Here is a 24974-nt window from a genome sequence, read left to right as displayed (position 1 = left end):
CATAAAGAAAATGAAAAATTTTGCTATGATCAAATTAAGAATCTTTCATCATGGATCCCTTAACGTGGATACTTTCTTCACATGATCTTCTCCAAAAGACAAAGCTCCTCATTAATGTAAAACAACAGTGATTCTAAGACCAGGCCTATACAACTGTAAAAAAATAGAGTTCATTATAATAATTACTTAGTCCATTATTGCAACAATTAGTGCATTATTAGAATTACTCCTTGTCAAGCAGGAGGCATAGTATTAATAACAGCAATCCCATGTGATTAACAAAATATGTTTGTGTACAAACATCTTGCATTTTCCTTTAATGCCAGCATTTAGTCCAGAAGTGAGCAAATTACCAGAATTACACTAACAGAGACCTACGAAGCAGCTGGCTCTTGACTTTTCATCCAATAGAGGGACACAGAGGTGCAAACAGGTGATATGAACTAGTTAGATCTTTGGGACTTTGTTTTTGAACTGTTCTATATGATCCATAGTGGATTTAAATTTCTAATTCTGTTAGACTTAAATTAATGCTAAGATTAGAATTGCTTTTCCTTTGCTAGATGGTAGAAGAAAAAGCCATCCCAGAAGAATTTTAAAACCGACAACGGGATAGTCATGTGTGTCTGAGAAGTGACAGCTCCAGCATTCATGGAGAAGACCATCATTTCTTTATCCTTTATTTTGTCCTAGATCAAGGGTCAAAATGAGGGCCGTCAAGTAATATAAATGTTGGAAGCAACCAGTGGAAGGTAGGGTAATGAAGAAGTGAGCATATGTCCCATCTAAGAGGGTCTAAACATTCAAACCCATCAGACAGTCTTGTATGTTACTACAAGTTCTAGTATTGATAGATACCTGATGTTTCAGGAAAATATATATATACATATAAATATATATAAATCTTCATGAAAAAAACTTTAATTTTTTAAATCATAGGCAAATAACTTGCTAAAAATGTGAGTCACCAGAAGAATAAAACAAAACAAGCAATATGACTCTTGGTCTGTTCTGTATGAATATTCAAATCAGTAACTCTCCTTTCACAAGTATTTGTCTTTTATTATATGTTTATATACATCTGTATTTAAAATCAAGTTATAAAAAATGCAGAGAAAACTTAAATGATGAATATGATACATTTTTTTGGAGAAGGAAACGGCAACCCACTCCAGTATTCTTGCCTGGAAAATCCCATGGATGAAAGAGCCTGGCAGGCTACAGTCCATGGCGTCGCAGAGTCAGACACGAATGAGCTACTTCACTTTCACTTTTCATGATACATTTTTAAAACAAAGCTAAAAATAAAATATAATATTATGCAGCCATCGTAAATGATGCTTGTGAAGACACACTATTCATGTTAAATGAAAAAGCAAGTATAAATGTGATATTTAGAAATCCAATTAACTACAAATATGTAAGTATATGCTCAGTCAAAAAAAAAAAAAAAGACTAGAAAGAAATTCAGCAGAAGAATGCCAGGAAATATTATAATACTTTTGTCACTACCCATGTTAAAAATTAGGCATGCCTTCTAAAAACATGCCAGAAGAAAAGAAAAAATGGATTTAGCTATACCTTTTATTTCAGCAGTATTTTCATTATATTATGCAATTGACTTGCTTAAAATTCAAGTGCAAAAATTCAGTTCAAGTCAAAATGAAGAATACACTATTATTCTTGACTACAAAGAGGATATTATCATTTTTATTATTGACTATAAAGAGGACATTATTTTTTTTGGCTGCACCATTGGCATATGAGATCTTAGTTCCCCAGCCAGGGATGGAACCTGAGCCCCTTGCAGTGGAAGCACTCAGAGTCTTAACAACTGGACCACCAGGCGAGTCTCAAAAAGGACATTATTAAAAATGTATTAGAGATTTCTAGAGTCATTAGATAGTGTCTCAGTCATATTTGGTCTTGGATATACACAGAAGTTAGTTTTTCCTTTCTTAAGAAAGAAAAGTTATCTAACTTCCTGTCTTAGCAAAAAAAAAAAGTCTATTTTTTCTTATCTTCAAATACTTGATTCATGATCTATGCATATAAGCTTCTTCAGAACATGAATTCAGCATCTCCTCACTCCTGTGAACTCTCCAAATAGCCATAGGAATCTTTTCTCAAGGTAGTGTGATCTTAAATTTGCTTCAATTAACACCCTCTTCATTTTGGCTAAGATCCTGAATTCCCCCAGACTCAGTCTTCCTCTGAAATCACAATTCAAACATCCTACACTCTGACTTTTTTACTCTTTCGACTCTCATTCTACTATTGCCATAGCTTATTATTCAACTTCATAGAAAGAAGCTCTGCAAGTTACTTCCCCTTGTCTTTCCCTATTAGCACCCTCACTTTTTCACTTCCTTCCTGTTGTAGGTAAGTTTCATGGTTCATGACTTCAACCACTCTCATGCCAATGAACCTAACTCTTGCCAATGAGCCTTGCCTAGGTATGTCCTGCCACAGTATTTGCCAGGCAAAAACCCAACCCTAGTTCAATCCTCACAGCCAAGCAGCTTAGCACTACTACAGAAAAATCACACAACTATCAACTGGTGTTATGATAAGTTCATTCATGATTTCTAATTTCAGTGGAACCCTCAATATATGCCAGTAATCCTAAATCTCTAGCCAATTCTTTCTCCCATTCCCTACATATTGGTTTCAAAAGTTTTGCACCCATCTCAATCCCTCACTCTTACAGCCATTTCTTTCACTCTTAGAAGATAACCTTAACCTCTTTCTTTACAAATATTTCCTCTGTCAGACAAGAGACTTCTCGTACTTCTGGCTAACAAATCTACAAACTTATGAACACCTTCACTTCCTTTCTGCACTTTCCTCCTCCTATCTAAGGCTAATTTCTCTGACTTCTTTCTATACTGCATTTCTTCCCACCTCTCCAAAGGACCGATTAAATCGATTACTCCCTGGCTTACAACTTCAAGTTTTCTTTCTCTACCGGCTCATTTCTATTAACACTTATACATATTCTGGGGCTTCCCAGGTGGTGCTAGTGGTAAAGAATTTGCCTGCCAGTACAGGAGACATAAGAGACACGGGTTTGATCCCTGGGTTGGGAAGGAAGATCCCTTGGAGGAAGGCATGGCAACCCACTGCAGTATTCTTGCCTGGAGAATCCCACGGACAGAGGAGCCTGGCGGACCACAGTCCATGGGGTCGCAAAGAATTGGACACGACTGAAGTGACTTAGCACACACACACACACACAGACACACACACACACACTCTAATCCTACCAAAGTAGAAGGTACTACAAGGACTCCAAAATCACACTTCTGGCCTTCACACTCTATAGTTGTCATCTGTAAAAATAGTAGATGGTACTACCTGCCTACTTAGGTTATTACAAAGAAAAAATAAGGTGCATTTAAAGCACTTGAAACAGTGCTTAGTATACAAAGGGCTCTTAATATATGTAAGCTATTTTTATCATTATTCAAATTATTTTTTTGTTAACAAAGTAGATTTAGAAATCTCAGACAACTAGACTCGTACCTTCAGAGGATGCAGAGGATCAGATAACTAAGCATTAGTTAAAATTGCCTTTAGAAGGTGTTTTTCCTATTAATTTGACAGACATATCTGATCTCTAAATAACAAAGTGAAGTAAATCAAAGACATATCACATATCACTTATGTGTGGAATCTAAAAAAATGACACAAATGAACTTGTTTACAAGACAGAAATAGACTCACAGACATAGAAAACAAACTTATGGCTACCAAAGTTAGGGAGAGGGATGATAAATGAATTGGGGATTAGCAGGTATCAGCTACTAAATGTTAAAATAGATAAACATCAAAGTCCAACTGTATAGCACAGAGAACTCTATTCAATATTTTGTAGTAAACTATAATGGAAAAGAATCTGAAAAGAATATATATACATATATATATATACTTTGCTATACACCAAAAATTAACACAACATTGCAAATCAGTTATATGTCAATAAAATTTTTAATATTATGAAGTACATCCAAGACCAAAACAGGAAGATCCAGAAAGTTATTTTCTCCATCCTGATCTTTGCTTACTCCCATCTGCAGCTCATTACATGCTGAGAATAAACAGGACTGTCTTTCAGCATGTCCCAAGCTGAACTAAGCAGGGTGGCACCTTCCCAAAGTGACCATGGAGCAGGAATGTACTTGAGTTTCAAAGGCTTCCTTGCAGTATGAAAAACATGAGCAAACAGAGAACATGCATAGCTTCAAAGTGGCCTACTCGGTAAGAAACGGACTTTCCTGGATAAGCTATCAAGCTGATTTCCACAACAGAGATTAGAAGAGAGACCGACCGATTCTGTTTTCTGTCTATTTACTAATGTTTATGTTCCAACAAGCCAAAAGTCATGTTCTACCTGGAGAGTGAATCCACAGAGGCCCCCAGTCTGTCTGAACTGAGGAGAATGTCGACCACCTCCATATTGGCACCTGGGTTTCGCGCTTGCCTGACTGACTCACTGCCTGCTGCTTCCACCTCACTTCCCTCTGGCTGGATTCTCAAAACATCTCTACTCTTCAGTCAATAACAGGCTATAATTTCCCTCTACCTCTGACAAACATTCCTTCAAATTCAACGACTGAAAAGGCATTTCAGATGTCAATCCAAAAAGCAGGTCATGCTGTGAAAAATGAATGGCAGGATTATGCTGTTATTGAATTATTTTTCTTCTTCAGAAGTGGCAGGCTTCAAACATGTCTTCCTTCCAACCATGTCAGGAGTCCTCTCCCTTATTATTTCCTCTGTTCTGTATATGTATGTATACACATACACACACACACAAACACACACACACACACTTTTCCCCCTTATAATAATGAAAGAATTATCAACACATTACCCTAGGAATAAGAGGAGAAAGATCTCTCTGCATATACCTACCTCACATTCTCCCTTGAGGCCAAAGGATAAATTACAATACATGTTTTTCACCATGCTCGAATCTAGAGTTGAAAAAGCATTTAATACAATACATTGGAAGAGTAAAATGGGCTTCCCTGGTAGATCAGCTGATAAAGAATATACATGCAATGCAGGAGACTCCAGCTCGATGGGGTCGGGAAGATCCTCTGGAGAATGGATAGGCTACCCACTCCAGTATTCTTGGGCTTCCTTGGTGGCTCAGATGGTAAAGAATCTGCAATGCGGGAGACCTGAGTTCGATCCCTGGGTTGGAAAGATCCCCTGGAAGAGGGCATGGCACCCCACTCCGGTATTCTTGCTTGGAGAATCCCCATGGACAGAGGAGCCTCCTGGGCTACAGACCATGAGGTCACAAAATGCAACTAAGCACAGCACAGGGAGAGTAAGATATACCGGAAAAGTGAAGGGCTGTGAAGTCTGACATACTGGCGTGTGTGCTAAATCACTTCAGCCATGTCCAACTCTGCGCGACCCTCTGGACTGTAGCCCGACAGTCTCCTCTGTCCAAGGAATTCTCCAGGCAGGAATACTGCCGTGCCCTCCTCCAAGGGATCTTCCCAACCCAGGGATCAAACCCATGTCTCTTAGATCTCCTGCATTAGCAGGCAAATTCTTCACCACTAGCACCACCTGGGACATGCTGGAACCAAGTCCTAAGCCCTGCTACTTATTAATTTAGTGACTTAGAGCAAGTCAGTTGAAGTCCTCTGAGCCTTGATTTCTACTTATATAAAACAGTAAAATATTACTTCCCTTCCATAGATATTGTGAAGATATTGTGATTAAAATTACACAAATTTCTTAAAATAGTGCAGATGCCACCAGAGATATTCATAACTTGGTAGCTATGATCATTTTTCAGATCTGTTCCACTTTCCATTTTCATGATTCAATAATTTTTAAATGTAACTTAATTCCATTATAAGTTGGAGGTTGGTGGATTTGCTCCTTATAATCAGAACTGCTTTCTGAAGATGGTTAATTTTGGTACACTAAAGGCCCTTCCCTCTGAATATTCTAATAGTTTTGCTTTACAAATTTGGGAGTAATCAGTAAAGAGGGTTGAACTGGAAAATTTTGAATTCTTGGAAGATGAAAGGAAAGGCATGAGAGAGGAAACCTTGGAAAAGAAGAGCAAGAAACAGGCTAAAACAGGATGAGACCAGAAACTTCTTTCTGTTGGGGTTGTGGCTGCTGCTGCTAAGTCACTTCAGTCATGTCCAATTCTGTGCAACCCCATAGACGGCAGCCCACCAGGCTCCCCCGTCCCTGGGATTCTCCAGGCAAGAACACTGGAGTGGGTTGCCATTTCCTTCTCCAATGCATGAAAGTGAAAAGTGAAAGTGAAGTTGCTCAGTCGTGTCCGACTCTTTGCGACCCCATGGACTGCAGCCCACCAGGCTCCTCGGTCCAGGCAAGATTTTCCAGGCAAGAGTACTGGAGTGGGGTGCCATTGCCTTCTCCATGAGATTGTGGAAGGACAGACAATTTAAGATGGAAGATCGCAACTGTTGTTGTTGAATGCGTTGGCATTGCTACAGTAGAAAATCTCTATGTTCCCTTTAAATCTTCAGGAATTTCCCCTAAAGCCATTATGCTTTTGTCTGAGTAGATTTTGTGTGGAAATCAAGGAACAGGATGAGTTTAGGTAGTGTCTATGATAGAAACAGTTCGCAAGAAGCAGAGGAGACCTCGAGACCGTAAATGAAGTTTAAAAGCCTGGAATACAGATGCTGGCAATGATGTGGAGCACAGGTCTCTTCCACACTGCTGGTGGAGTATAGATGGATCATATATATATATCCATTTTGGAAACTTTAGTAAAATATAACCTATACATAACCTACAAGGCAGCCATTTGAGTTCCAAGTGTTTGCCCTAGAGAAACTCTAGCTCATCGGCATGGAACAACTCATGCACAAGAACATTCAAGGCATTTTCATAAGAAAAAAAAAAAAAGGAAACTAGTAAAAATACCATCTACATCAGCATGAATAAATTTCAAAACTAATCTTGAGTGAAAGAACGATTCACAGAAGAAAACATACTACATGATTTATCTGTGTAAGTGGCAAAGAATAAGCGAAACTAAATCACAAATTTTTCTTTAGGACAAAGACATACGGGATAAACATATACAGGAAAACAAGGAAGTGATTAATATCAACACAAAATGTAAGATAGTGGCTACACAGACTGTACAGGTGGAGAGGATGTGACAGAGAGGGGTAGATGGGAGCCTTTAAGTCACTGGCAATACTCTGTTTCTTAAGGTGGGTCCTGGGCATACATCAGTCCTATTAGTATAATTGTTTTGTTGCCCAGTTGCTAAATCGTGTCCAACTGTTTGCAACCCCATGGACTGCAGCACACCAAGCTTCCCTGTCTTTCACTATCTCCTGGAGGTTGCTCAAACTCATGTCCGTTAAGTCGGTGATGCCATCCAATGATCTCATCCTCTGTTGGCCCCTTCTCCTCCCGCCCTCAATCTTTCCCAGCATCAGATTATTTTCGAATGAGTCAGTTCCTCGCATCAGGGAGCCAAATTTTGGAGCTTCAGCATCAGTCCTTCCAATGAATACTCAAGATAGATTTCCTTTAGTATTGGCTGGTTTGATCTTATTAGTTTTCTCTAAACTGCAAGTATATGTTATTCACCCTCTTCTGTACATATGAAATATTTCATAATTTAAAAATATAAGCATACTTGGCCAGCAGACCCGCCGCCACCAGGGGGAGACTCTGTGGCCAGCAGAGGCCTCGGCAGTGCTGTTTCCTGACCCACTGGTCTTCAGGAGTTATTACATCAGTGACATCCTGGAGTGTGTGCTCTGTTTTGGAGGGGATATCCTGAATATTACAGGGAACGTGCTCCTGGCACTCTGAACAGTGGAAGAGAATCCACTGGGTGACATCATTACCCTGGTGGCCAAATGGAGGCTGCAGATATAGAAGTAATTTGGGATCTACCATATCAGAGTTAAAGATAGTTCCCTGTAGCTAAAGATAGTTCCCCCCCCCCCAAGGATTGGTCTCCTCCCAACCTCCACAGTGAAAGCATGGAGTCCCAACCAAAGGACCACCAGAGAATTCCTTATTCTGCATTTTTAAGTAATGTTATATAAGTGGTATCATACAGTATGTACTTGTGGGCTACTTTAATTCAGCATAACTTGCCCATCCATGTTGTAGTGTGTATGAGTAGCTCATTCCTTTGCACTGCTGGGTAGTATTGTATTGTATGGATGTAATATCTATTCACTTTTGGTCTATAATTGGATTGAAGTCAGTTTTTAGTTATCACAAAGCTGCTATGAACATCTGTGTAAAAAAGTAAATTAAAAAATAAATGCATTTTTAACCATGGCAGTGGTTAGGAAATTATCACAATAGATTATGACCAGAGTCTTGAGTTTCAACACCCACACCAGGGACAGACCATCAGGTTGTGGGAGCATGGAACTGAAAATGAGACAATAGATATTTCAGCATGAATGACACAAATTAAAAGTATTATTGCCCTGTACCCTGGAGTTAAAGAATATGTGTTCTTAACAAACTAGAGAGTATAGCATAAAAGAAGTAAACTCACAGATAAGGAAAACAAACTGGGGGTTACCAGTGCAGGGGGTGGTGGAGGGGGCAAAACTGGAGGGGAAAAGTAGAAGGTACAGACTAGTAGGAGGTGTAAGATAGACTCAAGGATGTATTGTAAAACGCAGGGAACATAGCCAGCGTTTTTTTTAACAACTGTAAATGGGGAGTAACCTTTAAAAACTGTATAAAAATTTTAAAATGTTTATGAATAAATAAAACATTTTTAAAAGGAAAATGTATTCTTTTTAAAAGCTCATATAAGACATTTATAAGAACTGATCTCATATGAGGCTACAAATAAACTCTCAAGAAAATATCAAAAAGATCAATATCATAAATAATGATCTCTGGTAACAATTTACACACTAGAAAGAAATTAAATCTGTAATGAAGTACCTGGAATGTGTAGGAGAGGATATTTCCACTCAGTCTGTAGAAATCTCTCCCATCCACACTATACACCTTTCTGCACTGACCACCAAAACTTTTGGTATTGAGGACTTGGTTTCTGAACTGGCCCGTTAGCGCATTGTAACTGTTAAAAAAAAAAAAATGAAAGAAGAAAAGGCTGTTAAAAACCAGAAATAGCAGTTGCTGAAACAGGCATCATTAGTGAACTCTGGATATTCTTGAAACACATTAGAGTTAAGCATCTCTGGGCGATCTCAAATAAAAGCCTCCTAAAGCACACCATACATTACCACCTTCCCCTGGCGGGTATAATGGCTAACACTAATAGATGGGGAAACCCAAAATCCTTTTAGCCTAAGAACAGATCCAGGAAACTCACAGCTCTTTTCTATCTATGGCAACAGCTGGTTTTGAGTTGCATCTTTAGATAAAACCAATACAATTAAGATTACTCTTGAGGAGACAGAACTCGATACAAATGGATTTCAACTAATTGGCCCTTGAACATGCTAAGTGGTATACTCTTTGGAGTAATTTTACCACTTTTCTGTTAACAAATTTCACACTTATCAGTCTCAGAGATTATCTTAAAACCTTGAAAACTTAACTTGAGCCTGACCTTTAAAAGTTTTTCAGAATTCTTTTTGAAAAGGCAAACAGGATCACTCTAACTTCACTTGAAAGTTTCCAGCTAGTTGAGACAATTACTTTTCATCCCAAAGGTCCCAGCACACTTTCTCTTTTCTTCCACCGCTCTCATTCTGTGGTCTCTGAATTCCCTTAAATAGCCCACATCATTGAATTAGTTCTCCCCATCTCCCTCTCCCATAGGGTGACTCACTGGCCAGGTTTTCCCAGGTCTGAGGGGTTTCCTTGGATGCAGGATTCTCAGTGCTAAACCCAGGACACGCCAGGGACAACTGGTCCTTCTATGCTTTATCGCATATACTTACAGGTGCATATGTAGGAATTTTTTTAATGTTTCAGGATGTGGCAAAGTATTCTAAGCAAAGGTTGACTATTAGTTGATCTGCTATTAGATTTACCAAACCACAGAATAAAACACAACAAAATGAAAACTACATTCTGTAGATGTAGCCCAGCACCTTACCCAAGTCCAGTGAGCTCTATGTTGGGAGGAGGTTTATCACGGTCACAGGCAGGTCTGCTTTCTGCATCCTCGCATCTGTCTTCATCAGCACCGTCCTCTTCACAGTCAGAATCCCCGTTGCAAACCAAAGATGTGCTGATGCACTGACCTGAGCACAAGACAAGCCACCACACAAAAATAAAAGAGGAAAAAAGGAAAACACTACCCGGGATCAAAAGGTTTCAGCCTGGGTTCCCAACATAGTACTGATACTCTGGTGCGAATTTAGGATAAATCCTCACTGCCCAAGGAAGGAATGCCGATTATTTTGGTCTTCATTTTGCCACATGCAAAATTGATTCTGACCTTGCATGAACAATAAAATTGCAAATAGAACCCACATTCTAGATCCAGGCTCTTATCCACAACCATCAAGCACTTTGGTCTGCATTCTCCAAAATCATACAAGGTCAACCATTGGGAAGACAGATTGCTTCCTGCTCTTCAACTTGATTTCTTTTGATTTCTTTTCTGAAATCACTGATGAAGATGCCGAAGTCCTGCCTTTCTTGGTATTTTAAATATATATGCTTTGAGAGCATGGGGACTGGATTAAAAGAATAAAACTCAACATTTATTTAGCACCTTTTTTGTTCTAGACACTCCTGGGTGTTGGGATGCAAGTAAAAAGGGATTCACCAGGCTTTTCATACACTTTACAATCTAACAGGAAAGCATGTGAAGATAGATCATTGCAATTCAGCAGTGTAACTGTCATGATAGACACAAGCTGGGAGTACCAGAAGCAGGAGAGGAAACACTAGAGGTACCAGATGATCTAGTCCCTGCCTCCCTCCCCGGGATCATCTCCAGCCATTCTCTTACCAGCTGCTTACGCCTTAGTCATACTGGATCACTTATATAAATCAAAGGTCAATCTTTTTTGCCATCTCCACTTTGCAGTTAGTTTGCTCAACCTCAAAGGGGTTTCTCTACCTCTTGCCTACTTGTCCTTCAAACATCAGATCATATATTATCTTTTCTCGAAAACCACCCCTCCCCCACAAACTGATGTATGTCCTTCATCTCTGTCCTTATAGCAAGCATCGCACAAAACTGTCCTGATAGCCCATCCCGCTATGCTGTCATTTGATCCAATGCAACAAACATTTGTTGAGAGTCTACTATGTACTATACACTCCAGATGAAAAAAATAAAAGAAGTAGAATCCACATCTTCAAGGAATTCACAGTCTACCAAGAGACACCCAGGACAACATATACTTCAGATTACAGATGATACAACGCACATGGAAAACACAGAAAGTAGTTTGTTAAGTAGCTCTATCAGCTGGGTGTTTAGGAAAGGTTTCCCTAAGGACACATCATCTGACTTGGGTTTTGAAATTAAAATAGGAGTTTGAGAGGTATTGTTGAGAAACACTTCTAACACAGGAATTTTTTATGTACTATTCTGCCCATAAAACTAAGAATTTTGAGGGAAGAGGCTGTTTCATTCTACATCCATAACCCTCATTTCTGTATCTGAACATAACAAGAATAATAAATGCTTGCTAAAAGTTGTTGAATTAACCTGTCTGCACAAATGCAACATAGTGCATGCCTGTTAAGTTGCTTCAATTGTGTCCAACTCTCTGTGACTCTATGAACCATAGTCCACCAGGCTCCTCTGTCCACGGGATTCTCCAGGCAAGAATAATGGAGTGGGTTGCCATGCCCCCTCCTCCAGGGAATCTTTCCAAATCAGGAATTGAACCCATGTCCCCTACATCTCCTGCAGGAGATGCAGGAGGGTTCTTTACCACTAGTGTCACCTGGGAAGCCCAAGACAAGAGGTCAAATAATATTCAATCCAAAACTACGTTTCAGTCTCCTATGCATAGGGATGACCTGTATCACTCCTTTGTTAATTAGAGTTAATTTTCTTGTAAACATAAAAATAATTTGTGCAGTAATATTGTTTTTGCCTGACTTCAGTCTTTATTCCAGTCTCCTTCTACATCTTAACCAAAAATGCAATGTCAATAACTGTTTGGGTCTGTCAACAGCCATGGTTCTTTTCAAAGAGTATCCCCATCTTTATTACCAGATGCCACCCATGCATTTGAAAGGATGATAGTTGAGAATGAAAATAATATGCCAATAAAAATCCAACCAATTTGGGGGAAACTTGTATAGGCTAATATAAATGCAGTACAACTCAACAAGTATATACTGAGCAAGATTAACAAATAGCATTTGAATTTACCCTCTGCATGCTGAGCCTATGAGAAGCAAATACCTGAGAAACACCTGAAACGTTCTCCACATCCCTCTTCTGTTGGACATCCTCGAGTAGGCTTACATGGTTGTGTTTCAAAAGCACTTCCCACACAGGAATGGCCACCATACTGTCCATAGACAGCAATTGATCGCCTGCGAGTCTAAATACAAAACAAATAGATTTCTAGTATCTCCAGGTTCCTTTATCTGAGAAATAAAATCTGAGATAAATTAATACACTTGGAGAAATGACATTCATAAAATTTTTCTGGTGTCCTACAGAAGTAAAATGTCCAAAATCAATGAATCCAGAAACCCACTTGTCTTTGAGTCTGGTGACACTCGGGTTATTATTTCTAGAGCACTCCCAGTTTATATTTACACTTAGGGTTGAGTGAAAAAAAAAATAGTGAATCTTTAAGAAAGAATTCTGGACAGAACTATAAGCAAATAGATCACAATACAGAATGATTCATTTTTCGCCAAAGCAATGTACCAAGGGTTAACTAGAAAAGGTGAAGTGAATTTTGCAGGAGGAAAAGTAAGGGTACTGGAAAGGGAAGCTAAGCTGAAGTGGAGTTCGGGAAACCTTTAGAAAAGTGGTGGAAATTGATTTGAGCTGAACCTTAAGCCTTCTTCAGGAAGGCAAAACAGTCCAGAAAGAGATAGATATAGACTACCATGAAAGTCAAATTTACAAAACAGAAGCCTAAGTGGTCCACAGATGAAGGTACATCTATAATGAAACTTCACTGGAAATCCAAAATCACTGATCTATGAAATTAGAAATATATCAAATGCACATGCTGGAGGTGGGGGTAAAAAAAATTAGGGGAAATCACTAAGCCAAATGTGAAAACTAATTCATCCTAAACTTCATTTACTCAATATGAAGACATGTATCTAGTGTTTAAACAAAAAGAAGGATCTACAAAATCCTTTTCCTCTCCAAAGGCAATCAAAGGTACATCTTTTAAGCCTCTTATCCATTTATTAATCTTACCCATTAACAAAAATGGGCAAAATTTGAGATTCCAGAAAGTTTAAACCTTGAGCAAAGACCAACAAGGAAGACTATATATATTTATAAACCAAGGTTGCATCTATTCATTCATCCTAAATTGAGACGACATGTAAATTGAACTTTGAGCAGGTTTGCACCAGCCTGGGCCTGGTTCTGGCACATTTCATTGCATCTAAGCAGAGAAGTCATGGAGGAATGAGTGAGGAATGGAGCTCAGTAGTTTCCCAGTTAAGTTTTTAGTTTCCGTATTTAATTGAAGACATCTCTTATACATGGCTTAGAAATGTGTGCTTTTCTGAAGTTCCAGAGCATAGATTGTGTTGTTGTGTAAGTAATGTTTTCCTTCTCCACAGACACCAGCATGACCTTGATGGCTGCCTACTCTCAGCGTCTCATTCTCACCTGTCAAATTCTGATCTCATGACCTTATTTTCATTTTCACTTGTCTCCTTCTGGATGAAAATTCTGTTTTTATAATCTGAGCATAATGACCTTCCCTCAAAAAAATTACTCATATGAAAAGCACCTTCTATCTACCTCTATTTAATGTTCTTTCTTAACTTGTTTTTAAATTCTAAAAATGTTTTTTGAGGTTGGTGTTTGTTTGAATTTTATCTTGTTATTCATGCACCTGTTTGCCTGTAATCAGAGTTGTCATCTATTGTATTTGCCAGAAGCCAAATTCTACACTTGTGTAATTTATTTTGTAAATACCCCTCATGTAGATACTAAATAAATGCTTGAAAATTGTGATAATGATGATGCTTCCAAACATAAATTATCTTCTATAATATGGTTCTTTTAGTACTTCTAAATGATTTTTAAACACACATTTTTATCTAAACTGAACTACTTTTAAAATGCTTTATGAATATCAAATCATGTTGTATACTTGAAATTAATGTTATATGTCACTGTATCTCAATAAAAAAAATTAGCCATTCAAATGTTCAGAACCTTTGAAACAGCACTATTTTTTTTTAATTTATCCTAAAGGAGATCAGTACTGGGTATTCATTGGAAGGACTGATGCTGAAGCTGAAACTCCAATATTTGGCCACCTCATGAGAAGAGTTGACTCATTGGAAAAGACCCTGATGCGGGGAGGGATTGGGGGCAGGAGGAGAAGGGGACGACAGAGGATGAGATGGCTGGATGGCATCACTGACTCGATGGGCATGAGTCTGTGTAAACTCCGGGAGTTGGTGATGGACAGGGAGGCCTGGCATGCTGCGATTCACGGGGTCACAAAAAGTCGGATACGACTGGACGACTGAACTGAACTGAACTGAACTGAAGATGATTATCAGAAAAAAAGACATATCTATATATAAAAATGTTCATTAATGTTTCATTCATAACCACAAAATATGTAAGTAAACTAAATCTCAAACAATAAGAAAATGGATAAAGAAGATTGGTATATTCATATAATGGAACGTAATACAGTTGTTAAAATGTGTGCTGGTAGCATAATATTAAGTTAAAATAGTAGAATACAAAATCATGAACAAATGATCCTATCTTAAAAATCACTAGCACATGGAAAGAATAAATTGAAAGAATAAATATTAAAATGCTCTATTGGTTTCTTCTAAATGGTGGAATTATGAGTAGCATTTTCTTTATACTCTTCTATGTTCTCTCCAATGAATAATTTATAATAAGGAAAAAGTAGACATTTTAGGGGTGCTCTATAAGCTCCAAGTCAAGTCAGATTTTTTATTTTTATTACTTTTGTATTAAACTTTAAAACATTGAAAAATGTTTGACTTTCCATGGTCATTCACTATTTGTTAGGTTAAATGAAGCAACTATTTTGTTACTCTTAGTGTTTGTTTCAAACGAAAAGTTGGATCCAGGAAATATGAAATTTTGAATTATTTACTGACTTCATTTCAAGCTATTCTATTTCTCTGATAATGAAAGAATAAGTGAGTAGCTTTTAGATTCTCTCCCATGTATATTTCTAGGCTCAAATGTATTTAGAAAAGTCCTTCAAGAAAAATGAGAACGCAAAAAACTCTACTACAATATTAATTATTAAATAAATCATACTTTTCCCCTTCAGAATTACTAATTACACTTTCAAAAACCATAAAAAACATTCAAAAGTTAATGTCATTTTGTTCATACCTAAGCTATTTGGGGATATGAATAAAAAATATTAAGTTTTCATACCTGAGTCTTGGTACAACCATTGCATTCTGACCAAGGAGCATAGGAACCCCACTGGCAGTTGATTGGCGAGGAGGCACTGTCATAGTGTTGAATTGTCCATTATAAAGCCGACAGAAAGGTAAGACAGAAGACATAAACAATAGTCAAGAATAGTCAAAAGCAGTCAAAAATTGTGAAGCAATTTTTGCTTCACCACAAGGATCTCAAAATACATTAAAAAAATATATAGGAAGGGCTCACTTTTTCAGAGATTTATTAAATATCATTTATAAGATATCTAGAATGTTCCAGGCACTATTTAGACCCTAGAGCTATAGACATAAAAGAGATAGGATAGGACATCCCTGATGGTACAGTGGATAAGAACCCACCTGTCTGTGCAGGGGAAGCAGGTTCCACCGCCGGTCCGGGAAGATTCCATTTGCCTCTGAGCAACTAAGCCTGCAAGGGGGAACTACTGAGCCCAGAAGCCAAAACTAACTGCGCCCGAGTGCTGCAACTGCTGAAGCCTGAGCGCCCAGAGCCTGTGCTCTGAAACAAGAGAAGCCACCGGAATGAGAAGTCTAAACACGCCAACAAAGAGCAGCTCCTGCTCACCACTAGAGAAAGCCTGTGTGCGTCAACAAAGACTGAGAGCAGACAAAAATAAAATAAATAAATAATGCTTTAAAATGAGATCGGATACTGACCACTGATAGAGGAAAGGAAGAAGACACAGATGTGTAAACAAATAATTATAACACAATAATATGATCACAACGTGACTGTGACCAGCACATTCTCAGTCGCTAAGTCAAGTCCCACTCTGCGACCTCATGGGCCACAGCCTGCCAGGCTTCTCTGTCCATGGGATTTCTCAGGCAGGAATACTGGGGTGGGTTGCCATTTCCTTCTCCAGGGAATCTCCCCAACCCAGGGATCGAACCTGGGTCTCCTGCCTTGACAGACGGATTCTTGACCACAGTGCCACCAGGGAAGCCCCAGGATCACAATACAATATGGCTAATTAGATAAACTTACTAACAGAATTGTGCACATTATGATGTGTTGTGGAAATACAAATAAGAAAGTGTCCAGAGGAGGGATATAAGTGAGAACATATGGAAGGAAGGTGTTACGGCCTTTAAGTGATTCTGGATGATGAAGAGTTATACAGAAATTTAACTGAGAGACAATAAGCTGTAAAATGACCACATGAGAGGTAGGAATCCAAAATCTGGCAAAGGCTAGATGGATGAGAACTTAGTTTTACACACTCCCCCTGCTTATTGAGGCCACTTTCTTAAGCACACATCCAAGTACAACAGGGGTGAGTTCAGTTCACATAATTCCACTCAGATAAAATACACGTGGAAAATGGTGAGCTGGCTCTTTCACAATGCTTACAATGCAGAAAATCTTGAGGGGATTTTAATCATCAGGTTTCTTCCTCACAGGGAATAAAACAAAGTAAAGTAAGAATAAGAATAAAACATGCTTATTATATCATTGTCTTTTCTGAAAATGTGGAAAGAAACAAAATGTGTGAGGGAAAAACATGCTCACACTGCAATGTAAAAATCAGACCATAGTTTCCTCAAAATAAAAGAAATAACTGTTAATGATTTCCACACACAATCCAAAAAAATTCTCACCTTGAAAAAACTTGAAACTCTCCTATAAATCCCACCAAGAAGAATAAACTTATCGCCTAGGAGGGAAAAAAAAAAACAATAAAGCAATATTTGAGCTTGCATTGCTTTAATGAGTCAAAAGTGAATACATTTGTACAAATCAAGATTTGTGAGTTGGGAATAAAAAGAGTGAAAGAATCATGGAGAAGCCTCAATGATTCTGCTTATCTTACAATTTTTCATCTTAAATAAAAGTTTAATATAATTATCTTGAGCTCATCTCCCACTGTTCATTTCTATAAAGATTACTAAGCACTAGATGATGTCATAGACAAATTGAAAAGTCTCCCTAAAGGTTAAATATTCACAAACATTTTTCTAGGGTTCCATAATCTTTTATTCCTTAATCCACTCTCCTCTCTAACTTTGGTATCATGAGAACGCTGGAGCAAAAAAAAAGCCTAGAAATAGCAGTTCCAAGGGTTGAGGAGGTAAAAGGGAATCCGTTTCCTAAATGGAAAAATCAAAAGTGGAGGTGCATCACTAGCCAGAAGAGCCAGGATGTTCATCAAAATCCCTAGTTCTATAGGTGGTACCCAAACATGACAGAGGCCTTTTATAATCATCTTTACGTGATAGCGCAGCCTAAATAATGAGCATCTGACAGGATACAAAATTGTATGCAAAATGTAATTACATTTCATTTGAAAATCAAATGTGTCTTGAAAACAAATCTAGAAAGAAACATAACAAAGGAAAATAAGTCCCAGTTGTGAAATTATAGGTGACTTTCATTACCTCATTTTTCCTTTTATGTATTTTCCTACTTTGACAACTGAAAGTGTAAGGGAATACAATTTAAATTTGTATTAGAGACTCTAAGAATATTAAATGCATCCAGTTCATAACCTCATATGTGCTGTCTGGTGCTCACTTGCTTTGGTTGTGTCCAACTCTTTGTGACCCAATGGACTGTAGTCAGTCCAGGCTCCTCTGTCCATGGGATTCTCCAGGCAAGAACACTGGAGTGGGTTGCCACGCCCTCCTCCAGGGGATCGTCCCAACCCAAGGATCAAACCGACGTCTCCTGCATTGCAGGTGGATTCTTTACCCTTGAGCCACTGGGGAGGTCCATATCCTGGGATAAAAGTCCTTAAATCATCTCACACCACATTTTAACAGGCCAGTATTCTTTCTCTTCTCTTGACCTCTCCAAACCTCTTTTCTCTCAGTAGCTGTGGAATGGCTTCTCAGCATTTCTTCTAGACCCTTCCACTCACCTTCTTAAATCACTTATCCTCTTTTTAGGTATCTTCCCTTCAGTTATAAAATCCTAGTTGCCTACTTTTGCCTCTTACAGTTCTACAAACTCACTTTCACTTTTCACTTTCATGCATTGGAGAAGGAAATGGCAACCCACTCCAGTGTGGAGAATCCCAGGGCTGGGGTCGCACAGAGTCGGACACGACTGAAGAGACTTAGCAATAGTAAAACTTTTAGCTTATATTCAGATTAGCATAACCATAAAGGTTGAGAAGTAACACAGCCAAGAGCACCCCAGAAATGTGAGCCTCTCCCACAGAGGCTATAGACACTTTTCTGATTTTTCAACAAATACGTGAAGCACATAATGTAAAGCAACACCTTTAAACGGTTCTTTTGTTTTTAATTTCAAACTATACATTTTTTTTCTTTTTCAACACTACATCTTCACTTGTGCTGTGTCAACTCATTTTTCCTGCCCTTGGGCAAATCTATCTCACAACTTTACTAGTCACTCCCAGTCCCTAATAGGGGTTTCCCAGGTGGTTTAGACAGCAAAGAATCTGCCTGCAATGCAGGAGACTGAGGTTTGATCCCTGAGTCAGGAAGGTCCTCTGAAGAAGGGACTGGCTACCCACTCCAGTATTCTTGCCTGGAGAATTCCATGGACAGAGGAGCCTGGTGGGGTAGCAAAGACTCAGACACAACCAAGCAACCAACACTTTCAGTCTTTAATGTCGTCACATTTTCAGAAAATAAAAATTCTGAAACAATCTAATAGTAAAATTTCAATTTATCATTCAATTTTAAATTTCTCTCCTATTCCCCACTTCCTGTGGGAGGGGTGGCATCCACTTTAAAATACCTCCTTTTTATTCTCCTACTTCCCTTCCCCACCTCCCCAGGATGCCTCTGTCTTCCTCAGAGTCAGAGCAACAAGAGTAAAAGGGCAAGAGCAAAAAGCATCTTGCTCGATCGATGCAGCTGGAGTCTGGTGATGATAAATTGACTGTGTTGGATGTTTGAATGCCAGTTGTCTATCCCTCACAGTGTTTTCGTCATTCTTTGAATATCACTCCTTTGGACATCTACAGCCACTGTCCTCTATCACAAATGATTCATCCCTTTGCTCACCTCTCTTGACTCTCACCAGTGTCTGCTTACTGATGCCACCTATTGAGGTTCCTTCATCCTCCAAGTGTCTCTCAGGGAGCCCCTGACATCCCAAGCCAAGCCCTTCTGCAAAAATCCACATCTGATCCATGGGATACCTGCATATCTTCTTGTCCTGTCAGGATGTAACTGATACTGCTATGCTGACTTTGCTAAATGCAGGGCAGTCAATCAGTCTGTTCTTTTAGATTTTCTCAAATATGAGTAGGGTGTACGTCCCCATCCTCCAATGGACATAAACTTGCCTATTCTTGAGGATGGAGATGGCCAAAAGGTCACCAAACAAATTTAGGGCTACTTTTTGGTAACATTGCATTGAATGTGCAATATTTCACTTTAAAATGTGAGGCTATTTAGCACCTCTTATTCTTGGCCTTTGACTCTCAGCCAAAACAGGCATCATGAAAAAAAAATCCATCTTAACATTCGACCACGTATTTTTTTAATGTTAATGAAGTTTTAGGGTATTCACTCATCAGAACTAGTTTTGCCACTATATTCCACATGTGCTGCGTGTTCAGTCATGTTCAACTCTTTGTGACCCCATGGATTGCAGCCCACCAGGCTCCTCTGTCTATGGGGATACTCCAGGCAAGAATACTGGAGTGGTTTGCCATGCCCTCCTCCAGGGGATCTTCCCAGCCCAGGGATCAAATCCAGTTCCCCTACATTGAAGGCAGATTCTTTACCAACTGAACCACAGGGAAACCCATTTCCTCATATACATAGTATAACCCATGAAGATCTGCTTATCACTAGTTCATGAGTTATTCAAGTTGAACCTCTTAACCAAAAGAATTTCTTGAAAATTGGCTACCTGGGTATCTGAAAATGAAGCAGTTATCATTCCTCACCTTTGAAAAGAGTATCTCATCAAATGGACATGATAAGACAATTACAAATTAATAAGCAAATTAATGACAGAAATAGACATACATCTGAGTTAACGCTATTATAGAATTCCTTAGTTGAAAAGATACAGGACTTCCCTGGTGGTCCAGTGGTTAAGAATCCGCCTGCCAAAGCAGGGTACATGAGTTCGATCCCTGCTCTGGGAAGATCCCACATGCTAAACAGCAGTTAAGCCAGTGCACCACAACTAGAGAAAGCCCTCATGCAGCAACAAAGACCCTGCACAGCCGTAAATAAATAAATAAAATTTGAAAACAAAAAAAAAGATATGGTATCTTGGCAGTGTGTAATGTAGCTAAGCTGGAGCCACATTTCCCAGAGTTCTCTTCTCGTCTTCTTTATGACTGAATAAGCATTAGCTCTGCCTCCTTCCTCTAACATTTTCCACCTACAACCACTGTCTCTATGCTTTTAATTTCTCCACATCTGGCCTTTTACATTTGTCTGTTGAACCATGAGCCCATTTAGGGTAAAAGTAAAACACTAATTTCTGTAGCATACACTGGGTTCCAAACGTCCAAATTCCAGAGGAAAAAACAACGGAAAAATTCAATCTAATTTCTTAGCATACCCTAATTAATATATTGATCAGTAAATTTCGAACATAGGGCACCATACAGATGAATAAGGAGGTAGATTTTAAAATAAATCTTCTCGCATCTTTATTAGAAGTGAACATCAATTTGTAACACTAGCAATAAAGAAATGCAAAATGACATAATAATATAATTGAGTACTTAGTAGCCATTTGAAGCATGTTATAGCTTGATCAATGACAGGAGAACATGCTTATGATATAATGAGTAAAAAGATTCAGATCTAGATTGATAAAAATGTCATAAAACATATCCTATACATATTCATTTTAAAGTCTGAAAAGAAATAGATTAAAATGTTAACAATGGCTATCTCCAAGTGGAGAAATAATAGATATTATCTTCTTTTTGAACTTAATTACCAAGATGGCAGTACTATAATCTGGAAAAGGACATTTTTAAAAGACACAAAGACCATCACAGTATAATTGGTAGAAGATGGGTGATAATGTCAGGTCAGCTCTGGCTGTGGTGAGGGAGCAGAGAGACTGTCATCTGAGACATCATTGTGCTTGACCACATCCCAGCCCCATGAGAACCACGCTTCAGGTTTACAAACCCCAGGTTCATCTCAGCCCAGAGATGAAAAAGTGAAGGTCTGTGCCACAGTCAGATCAAAGGGAAATCCTTATTGCTCTAAAGTCCTGAAACACTTCAGAACCAATTATATCCTATCCAAGGGATACAAAGAGTACCAGTGGAATTCTGGGACCACCCCTCTGAATTCAGCTCACATGAATGGGGGAAGAGACAAAAGAATATTCCTCCTTAAAGGCCAGACTTGGAAACCATAGTGTATCACAAAAGCATACCCTTCAGATTTACTGTAAAAAGATGAGTTTTTGCTTTCAAACATAGGTGAGAACTCTGAATGCAGCTCACAAAGAAATCATTTATTTGTTGATATTTTATCAACCAACTGAAAGATAAAAGTAAATATATTACCCTGTTAGAAAAATATCATCATAATCAATGACTGTGAACCCATCTTTAAACATAAAATAATTATTGAGATGTCTCATCATAAAATAAGTAAGGAAATTGTTTGATAGTTAATACAAATATTAGGAGAAAGTATACTAGCTAGATGACTCTAGGAAAGGCATCCTCTTCTAAGTGGGCAAATGTTCTAAATTTTTTAATAAAAATACAAAACAGACTGATAGAGGTTAGATTATATCATAATTCTAACTTTGTATGGTTACTTGGCACTTTAGCATTATAACATTTGACAAATTAACTTTGTGATTTGTGTTTAATTTTCAATGACTTAATTAAATGCAGTTTCACACATAAAATACTCAGGACCCATGTTTCAGTCCTCCTCCATCCCCCTGGAAAGTGAGCACAGATTCAGTATTGTAGTTAGGTAGCATAGTGACAGCAAAAGCAATCTAGCAGCTGACAGGGCTGAAAAATTACTGCTCTAGCATTATAATGCAAAATTTTAAAAGTTTAAATATAAAACTTTACAATAATAAAATTGCAGTAGCAGGTTCAACTTATGTTTACATCCCAGAAACAGTTCATGATAGTTACATCTATCTTTGGTCCTAGATTTTTTTTCCTTAACATTCGGCCATATTGCATTAGGCCAATGTGTGTTTTTGGTAACTCTTTAGCTTCATTCCATTTATCTGTATCTCTGCTCTTAAAATCCTGATCCTTTCATCCAGATTCCAAATTCTAAATTTCCAGGTTTCCAACTTCACTCTTCTATAAAGCTGTTAGATAAGTCAAATCACAGGGATTTGTTGCATGACTCCAATTCAAACAAACAAAATACATTGGAGGAAATGTTTCCCTAAGAAATAACAGTTGTGTTATTGTATTTCTTAATGGCTTTCTTGGGACTTTCATAAACACGGCTTCCAATTTCCGATTTCCAGACCTCTAAAGCAATAAACTAAACTACAAGAAAAGAAAAAGAAATTCACTTCAGCTGAATTGTTAAATATATTTAATTAAGGATTTCTTAAAAGTCACCCTCAGAACTTTCTCTTTTCTATTTTCCCATGTCTTTTCTTTTCTTTTTCTTTTTTTTTTTTCATTTGTTACTTAAGTGAAACCTTACTCCCTTTAGAATTAACTCTGTTCACAAAAGTAATGAAGTTATTATCTTACCTTCATGTTTAGAAAAACATTCAGGGCAGCAGAGAGAAGGAAAATGTCCTCCTCCAGTGCTCAGTGAATTTTCAACAGCGGGAAGAGGCCAGCAGTCTGCTCCCCGCCTGTCTCTGCCTGCTGGGGATTCACTTGCATTCATATATAGAGCAAGCAGTTCCGAGACTCCGACCCCAACCGGGTTCTCTGGGGACACTGAGAACCTGCCCTTGGACTTAGTCTGTGTCTTGAAACCAGATGCATCTTATCAATTTGCACAGGCCTTAGCCACAGTCAGCTGGGACTGTTTGGAAGCACAGTTCCGAGGAAACATCTGTAAATCAAGAAAAACAGAAAATATTCTCACTTCAATGTTTAAGTGGTTTTCAACCAAAGGAGACTCTGTGTAAGGCAAGGAATAAGCATCCTTCCTGTTTCAATTTATCACACAAAGCAGATGTTTTCATGATTCTCTAAAAGGGGGTTATACAGCAGAATTTGAGATTAGACACTGTGTTAGAAAAAACTTACATGCCATTCTGTCACTCAAAATGGAAATGGAAATTCTGGAATGGAATCGTGTGTGTGTGTGTGGCCTAACACAATATAATATACATTTCTTCATGTGAAGAATGATCAAAAAGAGCATTGTGTTTTGCAAACATATTTGAATGCATCACTAATTACGCCCAAGAATTCCCCTTAACCCCATGACATTCAGATCACTCCTTTGGAAAGTTCTTGTCACAGTCATCATTGATGTCTACTTTGTCTTCTTCAGTTGTCTCGTCTTATTGTGCCAGATCCTCACTTGCCATGACTTTGCATTGATTCTAGCAGTTCTCCAACATCATTTTCACAGATTTCACAAAAGGCTGCATTTTTGCAAGATTTCAGATTTTCTCTTGAAGTTGACCTACAGTTTTATTTGCATGATTTGGTCAAATATTCTGATGCTTGCTGTTAGGACATTATAGGGAGAAGAGACGTAAGCATGAAGTGGGAAAGGAAATTTTAATTGAGAGTAATTTTATAATTAAATATTCCTTTAGTGACTATTTACCAGTTTTAATATTTTTTCTTTTTATATTCAGTATGTCTGAATAATAAACGACCCCCCCCACACTCTCCTTTTATAAATTAATGGTGGTCTTCGAGAGACAAAACTTTCCCATCTTTTGTTCAAGCCATTAGTGATTTGTGTGGAAAAAAATTTTTGCCACAGAGAAGAAAAAGCTGATTCCTGAAAGATCTTTTTTTTAATTCAGCTCCAAGTGCATGAATTCCAAATGTGGACTCTCCTTAAGCATGCAATGTACATTTCCAAGTTCAGTGGCTGTCTTAGCTTGAGTTTTGCAGGTATTTGCAGAATATCAACAGCACCTGCCAAAGTAGTTTTTCCATTCATTCATACATGCATTCATTCATTTGTTTATTCTAAATTCAACAAATATACAAAGGCTGTATAATACAGGCTAGGGACTTTGACAGATGGAAGCCTTGAGTAACATCCTTCTTTGTCTTCATAGTGTATCCTTAGTACAGAGGATGAGTCATAAATACAAATGCATCTGCAATAATCTAGAATTTGCATTGTTCAGTTTCCAGACAACGTATTGCAGAAATTAAATGTAAAAACTTTACAAAAACTTCCTCTCACCTAGGGCTTTGTGCTCGCCCACTTCCACAGCTTTGTTGTCATACGAACAGCGTTTTTCCTTTCTAGACTTTCAATGGAGAGTCATTGGAACAAAAGTTTCAAATATAGGT

The 24974-nt window shown here is 38.2% G+C and overlaps 1 protein-coding gene across 1 annotated transcript in view; it reads right to left on the bottom strand.

The window, feature by feature from the left end:
* The window catches only part of C7 (complement C7), a 55312-nt gene extending 31937 nt beyond the window's left edge, over positions 1 to 23375 (bottom strand). The window contains exons 1-6 of the mRNA XM_065905224.1: positions 23226 to 23375; positions 17179 to 17234; positions 15545 to 15620; positions 12359 to 12500; positions 10079 to 10226; positions 8953 to 9091 (exon numbers count right to left, since the gene is read on the bottom strand). Of these exons, the coding sequence (XP_065761296.1) occupies positions 8953 to 9091; positions 10079 to 10226; positions 12359 to 12500; positions 15545 to 15620; positions 17179 to 17234; positions 23226 to 23231 (567 nt within the window). The 5' untranslated portion in view covers positions 23232 to 23375. The remainder of the gene's footprint in view (positions 1 to 8952; positions 9092 to 10078; positions 10227 to 12358; positions 12501 to 15544; positions 15621 to 17178; positions 17235 to 23225) is intronic.
* Positions 23376 to 24974: the final 1599 nt, after the last annotated feature.

The sequence above is a fragment of the Muntiacus reevesi genome, chromosome 14 (assembly GCF_963930625.1).
Source record: "Muntiacus reevesi chromosome 14, mMunRee1.1, whole genome shotgun sequence".
Classification (NCBI taxonomy): Eukaryota; Metazoa; Chordata; class Mammalia; order Artiodactyla; family Cervidae; genus Muntiacus; species Muntiacus reevesi.
Note: the sequence above shows the minus strand (reverse complement) of the source record. Positions and strands in the feature narration are given on the sequence as shown.